The sequence below is a fragment of the Taurulus bubalis genome (assembly GCF_910589615.1).
Source record: "Taurulus bubalis genome assembly, chromosome: 19".
NCBI classification, from domain to species: Eukaryota; Metazoa; Chordata; class Actinopteri; order Perciformes; family Cottidae; genus Taurulus; species Taurulus bubalis.
This window is the reverse complement of record NC_136607.1, coordinates 5368454-5382714: the sequence shown is the minus strand read 5'-3', so window position 1 is coordinate 5382714 and position 14261 is coordinate 5368454. Positions and strand designations below refer to the sequence as shown.

At 40.4% G+C, this 14261-nt stretch overlaps 1 protein-coding gene across 1 annotated transcript in view; it reads left to right on the top strand.

Moving 5' to 3' along the window:
• Positions 1–12776, top strand: part of lrrtm4l1 (leucine rich repeat transmembrane neuronal 4 like 1) — a gene marked incomplete at both ends in the record, with an annotated part of 120733 nt that extends 107957 nt beyond the window's left edge. The window contains one exon of the mRNA XM_079234896.1: positions 12711–12776. Coding sequence (XP_079091022.1) covers positions 12711–12776 — 66 coding nt within the window. The remainder of the gene's footprint in view (positions 1–12710) is intronic.
• Between the last annotated feature and the right edge of the window lie 1485 nt (positions 12777–14261).

Here is a 14261-nt window from a genome sequence, read left to right as displayed (position 1 = left end):
TTTGCAGTTCTTTTTTTGTTTTTTTTTTACGATTCACATTCATTTTAATTTCACAAGGCACTGGCTCCTACTCAGCATATGTTTGAATTATTAAAGTGTTGTTCTCCGAAGGGAGCCGAGACATTTGTGGAGATCACATATTTCTGAATGGCGCTGCCCTATAGGCATGTTCGTTTTGCTAGAATCCGGCAACAGCAACCCACAGAGGCTGCTCCTTTTTGGGGAACAGAGTAATGCCGTCTACATTTGCTTTTCTACTTTGAGTGAACGTTTTTCAAAAGTTTAAATTTGATGCCATCATAGGGACGAATAAATGTGGAGAGAAAGTTTTGTTTCCTCTACTCAAAGTTCTGACCATCGGCTAGATCATGTTTTTTTAATATTTAAATGAAAACGGCCATATTATCATGAGTTATCAAGCATTCATTAACTCTTTATACCACCGTTATGAGCGTTCAAAATCTCTCTATATCGGCTTAGAAGTGCACAATATTATTTTATATTGTGTTATAAACCATTCGTTAATTGTTTATATACTGATTATGAATTCCAAATAGACAGCATTAAAATGAAGTGTAACCATATCGATGTTAGATTAGACTAAACTTTAAAATGTATTATCACAGTTTACAGTAAATTCCAGTCCAATGAAATACAGTGTAGCATCTTACCAGACAGTAGGAATGATATATAAATATGATCTTATATACATAATGAAGTAAAGACCCAGGTGGGCAGTGACAGAAATATGCAACGCGTGATACATACAACATTTTAAATGCTCATTTTCAAATTGTAAAGCAGCTTTGAATGGTCTTATTGTGTGATTAGTATCAGTGGTAAGTCTAATTCAAGGCCTCTTTTACTAAACTGGTTGATATTCAGTGCCTCTGTGATGGGGAATCCTTGGTTTGGAGAGTTGGTGTTACCAAATATGCCGTATTATCCAACCCTGATCATTTATTGCCTTTTTTTGCACGAGATTCTGATTTCCTTTTCTTTTTTCACACAATTCCTACCAAATCCATTCCTCTCTCCTTTAATACATTCTTGTAAAAAACGAATGCTATGAAAACAGCTTTTAAAGAGGTTCCCCATCATGAGCTGCACAGCCTTTAACTCCACACAAGGTGCTCATCCTGCATGCTGAGGCAACACCAAACGGGGGATCTGCGCTTACTCAGCAAACACACAGAGCCGGTCTGATACCTTAAACTGGTGTGGGAAGGAAGTAGTGCTGGAACTTGTGTAAAGAAATTATGACAACATGTTTTTCTAAATGTACTCATTTAAATTGATGCAGCTCCCGAGGGAGTTGGGGCTTTTCCTTTTAACTCGTTTTCACACTCCATGTGTGCCGATTGGTCGGCACCCCGATGGTGTTCTCATACCAGGGCGCTTGAAAAAGTTCAAGGTATCACATGATGTCATTTTGGATTCCGTATTCTGTTAAATGTCACACTATGCCTGCTATTTTTTAACAGAGTATGACACTGTCGCTAGTAGTTGCTGTAGGAGTGCTAATTGCACAATTGCACCCTCTGGCAAGTGTCAACAGCCACTCCGGTGGGAAGGGGAGGGAAATGGAAAAAGATGTCTCCTGCAGCTTTTGCTGTTCTCAAATCCTGTTCTGTCAAAGTCTCAGCTGATTGGGAACATGCAAACAGGATTGCAGAACCTTTAACAAAGGATAGGATGACAAATAATTCCGACGCCATGTAGTTTCCACTGAAGACAAAAATACATTTTTGTTACTGGCACAGCTTCGGCATGGCTGGGTTCTCTATGAAATTAAGCCAATGAATTACTCAAGCTGAACTATGAAACTTAACTAAACATGCTTGTTGTTTTGGCCAGACAACTAGAAAATAGAGGCAGAGGAGCCTAAAGATGAAACTGTGTTTGTGTTTGGTTGGATTAATGAGAACGCTCAGCCAGAATCCTGTTATATTTGGATGCATTTAAATTTCCGTAGCATGTCCCACCAATCCTGAGACGCAAAGGAGGAGTTTTAGGATATAATTGTGTATCCCCTCTCATCCAAGCCGGGAAACTAATGTGGGTTCATGAACATCTAGCCCTCACATTACATAAAACATTAAAAGTGACATATATTTCTGAGATAAAAAAATCATACACCATCCAAAAGCTATACAGTTTCATTAAATAATTGATACATTCTGACTCTGATCCTTATCAGACCAATAGAAATATTTTGAAAGCAGCCTTTTTGATCAAAATGTCAGAGCCATTTCAGCTTTGGGGGTGTGGAAGTGTATGAGTAATGCTTTGCCCTCTTTCAACAAGTACCAGATATGCAACTGAATGAGGCACCATTCACTACTTTAATATCATCTGACCGTGCTGAGTGCACCTCCTGCATGATTTCAATTGGTTTCGAATGAACTTTGAGTCCATTTACATTTAGCATTTTTTCTATGATCAGACAGCTATCCAATTAATCAGAGATGCATGAGATAACATCGGAATCCACCAGCTATTGATCTGAGGATAAGCCTCTGGGGGCAAGGGCCTAGATTTCTTACTCTCCGGTAAAGCCAGCGCCGATGTGCGCTGCTCGATGTTTACAGTCCGATTAGCAACTTGAGATGCTGGACTCAGTTGGAGTTGGATACGACGTGTACAACCAGATTGTTTCACAAGTAGCCAGTATACAAACTCATTTCAAACCACTAACAATCGAAATCACCATCCAACGATAGCCGGTGGGTTCCCAGATTGCATTTCAGCGGATGCGTTCCGCCTCTTTTAAACTCCACACGGACGGTTTTACCTGCATTCAACCACCGCCTGCTCGGCGGTGATTGATCACCACCACTCGGACTACGAAGTGTCGTGTGAATGGAGTGAATGACACTGATGATGGGTCAATTTATTCCTTGAGTAGAACTTCATATTGGTGATATTTACAGTATTTAAATTCAAATGTGTCCCGTTCAACAGCCATTTTTCCCATCTGGTTTATCTGCATCCAGCTGTAACCGTGCCATCACAAAGCTATCAATATACAGTGTTTTCACTCTCTAACAGCTTTGCTTGGTCAAAATCAAATATTGAAGAAACAGCATATATAGTGTATACACTACTGCAGCGTTGCATTATGAATACACAATGGGCTCTTTTGAAAGGCTTCATTTGAGTTGACTGATTTCCATTTGACTTCTAATAAAATTATATTGTACCAATATCTGTCCCAAGGGAATATAATTAATCATCTAAAAAGGTTTTTATCATGATCATTACATTGAGTCCATTGTAATTTACATCTTTCTCTTGTACTGATGCCAAATATTTCCTCCTTTAACCAGTGGCCAAAATACTGTCCAGTCGAAGTAATGGAATAATAAAAGTGTTTACAACAACTCTATCATGATTAATCATATTCAAATGCATTGTATTGCATCAAGACAGGCCTGAAGTCAACAAGATTGATATTCTATATAAAGATGTCAGTGTCAGAAGCAAAGATACAAACCCCAAACTCAGTGATATCTTCTCATTATTGGCAATAAAACCTACTAAAAGTATAGATCGCTGCACATTTTAGCACTAAACTGTATGACGTCATGAACCAACAGTGTGCCGGTGGTAATGAGATATTCATGCTTATGAAACGTTGATAAATTGAACTGTCAGTGACACAAAGCTCTAATGAACTCTAATTTGGAGCAGCTTTGTCTTTCCTCGATAAGTTATGATTGGGTAATTTCATACCGCAGGTCATTAAAGTCTGTCAGATATGTATCAGTTTAACTTCCCATGTAAAAAATGAAAGTCAATAATAGAAGAAGATGAGAACAATTTACTTTTGTTTTGAGACACCTTTGCAGCTGGGTATATTGAATGCAATATACTGTGATATACATCACAGTATATTGCTGCCTTTTGACCTGTTAGTATTCCCAAATACAACTGAGATGACAGAGAAAGGCAGTATGACAAAACGTGCAACGCCTTGGTCGCTCAGTCTTATAGCGGCACAGTGCACAGTAGGGATGGATGATGTGTTGATTCATGCCAAGAGAAAATGGAAATTTGTCGACTACCATAGATTTTTTCTTAATACAAAAATGCAAATGTCTAGCCCTGGTCATGTGAAATGTGTGTTTTAGAGTGGCTTTTATAGTGACCATGTACAAGCTAATAACCATGCTGTTTCATTAACATCCTTTTAGGTGGGTGCATTATATTGGCAAATCATAAGTGCTCCTTAACACAGAACAAAATTTGAGAGAAGTATGCCTTTTCGTAGGAAAGAAAAATAAAATAAAATTGGGAGCAAAAAAAAAAGTGCCGCCTAAATATTCTTCACATCAGCTACTGTTACTTATTTGAAAATCTTCAGGCTGTGCTAAAATACGTGTGTTAAGAATCTTAATGTAATCTAAAACCGTGAAAAATATTCTTCAGCAAACTATACACTCAAAGTTTATACATGGCAGAGTGCAAATCTGCAAAAGTGTGAGGCAATGCAATGGATTCGTCGAGGACAATGTGCTCGACAAGGCCAAGGGTGTACAGAGGACACAGTTCATCAGCCTGATTTCATCCTGTGTCTGTCTGCAATGGATACAAAGGCCTGAGGGTAGAATCTGCAACAGTCTATCAATATGGTGCGGAGGATCCTTCACAATCCTGCCAGTGCCGGTTCTGCTCCTTCTGGTCTAAATCCTGCAGAGTGAGGAATTCAGATCAGACGGTGCCTTGCTCTCTGTAGGGAAAACGGTCCTGGGCGGTGAAGCCTTCTGTTAGAACAACCCGTTCTCACTCACCATCTCATCACATATTGACGCACGAGGCACCCTTTAGCGTTTGTGTGAAATGTACAGGTCGCTCGACTCACTGCAGTGAAAAGCCCACTGGGTCAGTGTTAGACGTGAGAGCAACTGAAAAAGTATAAAGAGTGGGAAAGTCCACTTAGAGAGGAGGTTTGGGAGGATGGATGTGTCAGACAAAGCACAGACTTTGACCCAGGAGACCGCTGTTTGTGTCCTGTGCGAAACCACGTCAACATATTTGACCTTAGTTTGGTTTTGTAAATGAATGTAGCAAACTAAAAGGTAGTAACAAGCACACTTAATCATTATAACACATACTTATTTCAACACCAACCATAATCTTTTCTGTCCGTGCTGTCCCTGACACATCCAACATGTCGGTATTTGAGAATGTGTTGATTAGGATGTTTTCCAAAGCACCAGAGGAGACGCTCTGTGGGACCCACTAATGACTGCATCGCCTTGATGTCACCGGGTGTTGACCATGTCAGGCTTTCAGTGATGTAAACTCCTCAGCGTGTCCACCATCTCTTCAAGTTCCCCCACCGATCCCCAGTGGTGTGTAGTTCCTGTGAGGCTTCTTCCCAAAATATACAGCTAGCTCTTTGGTTTTGCTAATTTAGTAAGAGGCCGTTGGCTTTGTGTACTTTGATGAACATTCATTTGTCTAACTGATTGAAGAAAAGCTACACACTGGGGATGCATGGGGACAGCTCCCAGCAGCAGGATCAGCACCTTGGAGAGCGCCACTCACTTCTACAAAGCCAGGAGCTTGGTGCTGGCTCTTATTAAAGCCAGATTTACACAATACATGGTGAGGATAAAACACATACACAAAGTTACATTAAATGTAGGCTACATCTATTATAGGTTAATGTCTGTATTTAAATAACATTAGCAAGGCTCTTTGTTTTCTGTTGTTGTTGTACAGCAGCCTATATGCTCAGTCCTGTTGTCGAGGGTGCAACACTATTCTGTATTCTCCGTAGTCCTGCATTCATTAATGCAGAGCAGGTGGTCACTGACGCTTTGTGTGATGAAACTTCTTTTCAAAGTTGTTCAAGACTTTCAAAAACTTGAAATCTCTGCACAGTCATGTACTTGTCAAGCTGCTTTCAGCCCTTTCATGTTAAGCTAGGCTACATGTTGCCCAGCAACACAAACCGAAGGAATTCTAAAGCCACAGCAACCGTTAGTTTTGTGATATTTATAACAAAAGGGGGAGATCAAGAATGAGTCATAAAACCCCGAATAAATAAAAAGAAAACTACAAAAAAGATTTTTCATTGAGGACTAGGTTTGCTTGCAACTGTGCATTCAGGGATGCTATGAGTAATGGTTGTACCTCTATGGGTATTACGCCTTAGAATAGATGCATGTATCCTAACGGGGCTAAGCAATAATTGTCTTGCTTTATGTATACATTTACATATGTATTTTATGTATGTTTGTATTCGTTGTGCACCAGATGTAATATTCAGAGAGAGACTTGAGGTGGCTTGGTGAACCTGCTCCTTTTAATGTGGTCATCCATCACCTGCATAAATCACAAATCATCATAAATCAGAACGCTCCGGGCACAGATAAACATGCATGTGCATGTACTTACGGAGATATGCGCGCACGCTGAGACCTGTCGTCAGTTTGCTCCCAGACACAACGCACTACACCAGATTTCCTTGGGGAGATCTCGGAGCTCCACCTGTGCACTACGGTTTTCATCGCGGTGCTTAATGCACACACACACACACACACACACACACACACACACACACACACATACACACACACACAATCGCTCTCTGTTCAACTTCAAATGATTCTCTTTGAGAGTAGCTTACTCCTACCGGCCCACTTGAATATGTGTCATAATGCCCTTGCTTCTAATGACATGCATTTTCTGTCGACAGTGTAGAGCACGGACGCACTTAAGCTCACTTAAGCTTATTTCTTGTACTCTCAGATACTGCGGTGACTCAACACACTGACAAAATAAATTTGGGTTACACAGTAATGTGCACATCTTTCGAATAGCGGTCGCTAGAATTCCAACGTGGCTGCATGTAGGTGTTCCTGTTCAGTTTGAATTGGGTGATGAGGTCGCTGAATATAGGTTTCAGCCTCTTACCTGCCAGTGAAAGTGGAAGTGACAGGTGTTCAGTCTCATCCCGCAGTATGAGGACACATTGAATGATTGCATGCACGTTGTAATGATGCTTGTGTGCTATTATATCCATCCATTTCGCTTGCCATATGTTTTCCGTAATTGATGTCTCATTTGAATGCAGTCATTGAAAAGCATAAATTCTGGCAGGAAGCTAAATATTGCACTTGCTGTCAAGCTTTTTTAAATTACAAGTACATGTTTGCTCTTAGCATATCAATCAGGATATATATATATATATATATATATATATATATATATATATATATATATATATATATATATATATATATATATATATATATATATATAACAGAGATGGGCATGCATTTCAACTACATGGGTACTATTCTACATGTGTATTCTCTACCTATTAATTTATTTTAGATATGACATATCCTCCCAGATGTTTTGGGAAATAACAACTTAGAAAAGAAAAAAAAGAAAAGACAATTTAATTTCCGCATGACACAAGTATTGCACCAATAATGTTTTATAAATGTAATAGACCGGCATGGCGGCTGCGACCTTGCTGAGATCACAATTACATTTTGTCAGGCCATTAACAGGAAGTCCATTAATCTACCTCTTATTTCCACTCAGCGCTGCCACTTTTTCAAAGAGAGGGTCCCAATCACCCAACAGACATTTACAGACACCTTAGATCACAGCGGCCAGTCTACCGTTATGTTCTTTTACCGGCGACCGAAACATCAAACAACAGTGAACCAGTGCTGCAACTTGTAAAGACAGAAATAGCACTTGGTCCTGCTTAATCACAGGACTGAGTATGTGTTTGTGTCGGGGAGAGAGCGAGGGCTTCAGAAAAAAGTGTCTTGTGATGCTGAGATCAAGAGCTTATACAGGCATCAGCTCCCCAGAAAGAGCACCCCTAACAATTGTTGTTTTTTCTTTAAGAAGAAATAAGCTTGGTTGTGATGCTTTAATTTTGCCATCCGCTGTCTGTGTCGTTTGTTGGGATTGGAGCTGATCCATGTCTAACATTATCTAAATTTGTTGTCGGTGTTTGTGTGGCTCTACAACAGACGTGCTATACGTGCGGCTATAATTAACAGATTAGCACAAGTGTGTATGCATACATACAGTATGCATGAACGAAAGTTACACTGCACACAGTATTTCAATTGTCTCATTAACTTTTCGCAAATAATTGACACGGTGAGCGTGCCTCTCTTCTCGTGGTCTTTAGGGGAACACGGGAGGACATGAAATGTCACACGAACAATAAAGGCAGACAGAACCGGCTCATTGAACAGCCTTGTGAACCCTTTGGAGAGCGGCTGGTATCTGTCGGGTACTTCCAGCTGTTCTTAATCCAAGCAAACTAATTACATCATGTTTAAAGCATGCTAATTAGCGCCCTAATTAAAAGCGCATGAAGGCGTTTAGAGGGGGTGCTTGAAAGTAGGGACGGCTCTGGACATGTAACCTGAGTTCTTTGAAAGACCGAAACTTGAAAGTCTTGGAAGTGGTCAGTTTCCATTTAGCAGGGGAACTGCATTTATGATTACACGCCCCATTTATGATTAATAGTGTTGGTTTGTTGTGTACGCAATGATTTCAAAGCAGAGTGGACTGACCTCGGAGGCTAATGTTTTCAGTGTTCACCCCCAAAAATACCTGGGTTTGTTTTTGAGTAGTAGAAAGCTTTAATATCAATTTTTCTCCCAGATTTGACGTCCTCACAAGCCCTAAAAGTTGTTTTCCTGCTGGTAGAGGACGTATCGCTGTAATTTACCGTAAACAAGGTCCTCTTGTCGTGTTCACAGTCCTGTACGTGTTATCTCAGGTGACATTTCAATTCAACAGACAATGCATTTTGGAGCTTTGTTCTGATGTTTACAAAATAATTTAGCTTGGACCAATAGGGCTTGGTTACACATTGTAACCCTACATCTGTGAACAAGGGCAAGGCCATAATACTGGACGTTTACTTTGCTTATAATACGTAGGGCTCAGTTTTCACGAGAGCGCAGTGGATGCACAACCAGCTGGCACGATGGTATATTTTGTCAAAACAACTCATAATGTTTCCGAGGATTGCGAATAATTATAGTCTTGCTCAAAATGAGTCTGGCTATAGCCAAGTAAGATCTGAAGTCATTTTACTATCCAAGCTTAATTAAAAAGTTGGTCCTGGAGAACAAAGTGCATAACTCTACTGTCCTTGACACGCTATTGGAAGTATTTCAGTAAAGCTCCTTAATTAACCTGCCAAAAATTGACAAATTGAGTTTTGAAACATTTTCCATTGCAAAATAATTAATATAAGAAACAACTATTCAAGACCAAGCCAAACTCCCTTTAAAGTACAACATTGTATCTATAATGAATATTCACGCAAACTAGAACTAGATTTTTTTTTTTTACCCCGATATAGGTCAGTTTTCAGTTTCTATATCGCATTTGTTTTTACATCATTCTCCCTCAGGACACGGTAATAAAAATAATTCAAAGTTGTACATATGATCTGAAAAAATAATGAATCCTTAACTATGTCCATTGTGACATATTCATTAACAAAAACTGGTCAAATCCACAACTAGTGTTGTTTGTAGGATAGCGGATATAAGATATCAGCGTCGAGAGCCTCACCTGTAGAATGAATGTTCCCTACCTGCAACGCTGCATTCAAAGTAACTCTGCATTTACAGATTTGCGCTTACTGCAAAGGCACAAACATCTTTGTGGCGCTTGTTGGCAAAGGTTCATGCACAGACCTCTTCAATAATTACATCTAGCTCAACCTCTTTTATATACTTTGTTCATTTTGTACAACACTTTAAATGCTATCACACCAGAGTCTGGTTTAGACTAGCAGGAGTTCTTATTATTAATATTACACACTGAAGGCTGATGGGATGTAGAGGGTATATTGTCATCGGGCGGCCCGGGATCCACACAAGACAGTGGGTGTTTGTCCTCGAGGAAAATGAATCCTCTGTCTCTAGAACTTATTCAAAATCAGACTCAAATGTTCAGGATGCTACTGGCTTGTCTCTGAGGCAGAGCAGAGTACTTGTGGCCCAGTGACACAGGTTCTCAGAGATCTTGAACAGTGTAAATAGCCGAAGGCTACACTTCTACCACGCGCTGCCATGCTGCATCGGTAGGAAGGAAGGACCCCTGATCATAATGTCTGCCAAGTTCACCCTGGGCCCTTGCCAGCTTGTCGTAACTCCCACTTTTGCTATAACCGAGGAAGCTACCTTCTCCTTGCTTTTGCAGCATTTTCAGAAGCTGCCACAGGGAGACAATTGCTCCTTCAGATACATTAAAGATGTTGCTCTGTTGTGAAAGGCCCTAGTGCCGTCCAAGTGCCTCAGATGTCAATGCCAGGGAACTAGCAGCAAAACATTTTAGTCCCTTTTTTTACCGCTGGAAAGCTCCACTTCTGAGAGTTCAAGAGTGCAGCCTGTGTCCCTGGTGATAGATGACAAAACCTCCTTCTGGATGTGCAGCGGCACAAATTCCGTGTCGCCGTGAACGAGGCCAGCATCAGCCTCGACTGCCGGCAGCAGGCGTGATGAGGGTTGGTGGAGTCTGGGGGACAGAAACATGCATTGCCCGTTGCATCCTCTCATGCAAAGTGATGTAAAAAAAAACTAAAACGCTGTTTCAACTTATGGCTGAAAGCCATCAAAAGACTTTTGTCTGTTTGCGATGCGAGTGTTTAAAGAGGCACGAGCAGTAGAGTGAATTCCGGCGCTCCTCATTAACTAAGCACTTGAAGAAAATCATGTTGAAGCATAATGAGTTTTTCACAAATAACAGCTCAGCTGTGTCCGTGAAGCACACATTTGAGCGGGGGCTGAAATAACTAAATGATACGTTATGACGGCAACAAATCTACAGAAAAGACAATAAAGGAAATGATTGCTTATGTTGCTCGTGTTGTGAAAAGTGTGGGCTTTTACCAACAAATAAAGCATAATGAGGCGCACAAGAGTCCACCCTGTAACCACCAACAGTACATATTGTAATGTGTACCTCTGTGTGCAATGTGTTACTTACAGAATAATGGATTTCCTGTATATATCAGATAAACAAAGCTGTCAAAGAAGTGTCGTATTAAATCCTGTGTAATGACAACATTTAAAAGAGGAGATGATCTGATAATTTCATCATTTGTTGCATGTTTTTTCCCCACCACCTGATATGCTGATGCGTTTCTTTTTAAAGTGCATGTGTGTGTGTGTGTGTGTGTGTGTGTGTGTGTGTGCCCGATCAAAGGGGTGCATGGCTCAACGCGCACATGTTCACAGCAGTTCTAAGCTCTTTTTTTTCTCTTGCGCTGCGACTTCTGTTTTTTGTGCCGTGGTGGAATTGTCTAAGGTATGACAATTTGTGCAGGCGGCTGTCTTCGCTTCACTCACATCCACCTGAGACGGAGATAAAGAGTTGAGTGAAGGCTTATCCGGCTGTTTGATAACGCTTAAATAAAAGTCGTGCTCAGGGCATACCCGTCTGAAACCCTGCGTTACAGAGATCTGCTTCATGCCGACAACAATCTCGACTCGAGCAGTAAAAAGTTGAGCCGGGATAATTTTTTTCAGCAGATTCTGAAAGCTTTAGAAATTGCTTAGCCTGGCAAAACTCCCAGCACTTGTGTTATTAAGGCGATGTGGATTTACCTGTAGCCAAGTTGCAAAAAAAAAGAAGCTTCTTTCAAAGGTTAAGTTGTAAAGTGAAGGGTTTCAGAGCACAGATGCTCGGAGGCAAACCTTGAAATGCAGGGTGTGTGTTTGATGTGTGACTCACTGCTTCTTCCGGTGTGAAGATCAATCCAAAGCTCAAAGCTATCAAATGAGTAAAATGTCAAAAATAATTTGCAACAACCTTTTAACGAGCTTGAGTGGTTGACCTGTGGGGAAGCGCTCACGTTGAAATGTCCCAAATTATTCACTTATTATGTTTATCTCATTTATTGTTTCTAGATACGAATATGCAAAGCGATAGGAACAAGTTTATTTTGGGAACATTTATTTTGCACTGACTGTGGAAATGTAACCGTGTATACTGCATTGGGAATACACAGAAAATATTAGCACTCTTTTTTTTTTGCATGATTGAAAATGTATTGAAACATAACATGTCTTCTTCTGTATCACTTATATATTTTTTTACAAACAATTGAAATGTCATTTTAAATGCAGTATGTAAGAACTGTATTGCTAAAGATAAGCATCCACTTAAGAACTAAATTCAGAAAGAAAAGTAACATCTCTTAATGGTACTCGTCATGGAATTAACTTGCACACACTGACGTAATTACAGATGCTGATCATTGCTTGACGAGAGGATGATTATAATGTCTATTGTTGCAAACAAGCGGATGTAATGTGACAACAACTGTAGGTAAGCAGGTTCAATTTAATTAAATTTCCTTAATTGAATTAGTTCCTCCCGTATAAAAATGTTCTACACAAATACTTGTACGAGTTCTCTGTGCTGAGCATTAATTTAATCTCTGCCTGAGCCATTGGGGAGGGCTCTGCACCTCATCCTTCTCAGCTATCTAAGTACGTGGGATTTCATCATCTGCTTAATTGCCTCCCCTAATTTGCTTTGCTGGCTCTGTCACAACCCCATTGTGCCGTTATCAAACCACTGGACACTGCAATTAACTTTACATTGTAACCACCACTTCTATAACTGGCACAGACCAGCTATTAAATGGATTTAACTACATTGTCTTTTTTGTTTTTTTTGTTCTTCCCTTGCAGAATGAGTACACGTGTCCACGCCCCCTACCTGGTGCCTGGCTGGGAGATGTGCCTACCATCCATTAACCCCTGAAAGGGAACTGCTTCGGATGGTGCAGCAAACCACACTGAAACAGGAGAGAGACGTATGCAGAGAAGCCATCATCCACATTCAAGGATACATTTGAACTGGTCCTCCACGCTAAGGGCATCCACTGACCGAGACAAACAGGAGACAACGCTGTCTTTTTCTTTTTCTTAAGATTTTATAACGTCTTCTTTTTTTTTTTTCGACCTGTGGTCTTTGGTCATCCGCTTTGCTGCATTCCGTCCTGCTTCATCACTACACAAACACTGACACAGATGGTGGTGGATGTGCGGTCCTATGGTGGATACTAAGCCGAGCCTTGGAAGAAGACTCACAGGCACTAATGGATGGTTATAACCAACATGGGAGCTTATTGTATAGACCTTAATAGCGTATTGTCTCCACGAGGACAATGTGGCATTGTGTTAAAAAGAGGCAAGAGACTGTACAAATTCAAGAGGCTTTAAAAAGTGTAAACTGAGCAATGAATCACTAATGAAAATGCACTGAAGAGGTGGCTCTGACCGCTCTGCTAACACAGCTGTGTATAATTTAAAGTGGGTTTCCTTATTTCGATTCCATATTGAGCGTCACGTTATCACCTTTCAATGCTTCTTTTTTTTGTAAGAAAGACTAATTGAAGACTAGGATGGTGTAAATGTGCCTCACTGGAGCAGAAACATAAAACAAGGAGTGTCTGTGCACCTGTCAGCTTGGACCAATCCGCTCCATCGGGTGGATGTTAAAGCAGCAGCTGGGAGATAGTTTGAAGCCTGTAAAAAGTTGCCAGATGGGAAAGCAAACTATCCTCCAGCCAATGACCTGAGGGGATTTCTTTTTGTTTGATTGTTTGTTTGGGGTTTTATTTTTTAAAGAAAGAAAAAAAAGAAAAAAAAAGTTCCCAAGTTGTTTCTAATTGCAATCAAACGACTCGACTACTTAGTTTGATTTTGAGGACAGTGAGGGCAATGAGAAGCGAAGGAGGGGGAAAAAAAGAAAAAAAGCTCCTGTCAAGGGTAAAAGTGTAATTTTCTGGAATTATAATGTTGTTAATGTTGTACTTTATGAATATGTGTTTCTGCCATTTTCAACACCAAATACCAAAGAGCCAAATGGAGCTTCTTTTGGCTCTCCTAACCAATGGGGTGTAACATGTCCAGGAGTTGCTCTCTTAAAAGAAATCCACGACAAATCAAAACAATCCTCAACTTTCCCTCACGCCCAGCAGTGTTACCCAATTGGCTTTTCTTTTATTTCCCATGTGTGTAACGTGTTAGTCTTTGTGAACAAACAATCTCGCAACGGCAGTCTTCATTAGGAGGATGTCGTCTGAGAGATAACCTTCGAGCACCGTTTACATTTGATGACTTATGTTCAAGAGACTCCAGATGTTGCCGTGCACGGCTCCGTGTGTGAGTTGTGAGCTGTTTGTTTCAACCTTCAGACATAATCTTTCTACACCTAAAAATGATGGTTTTCTATTG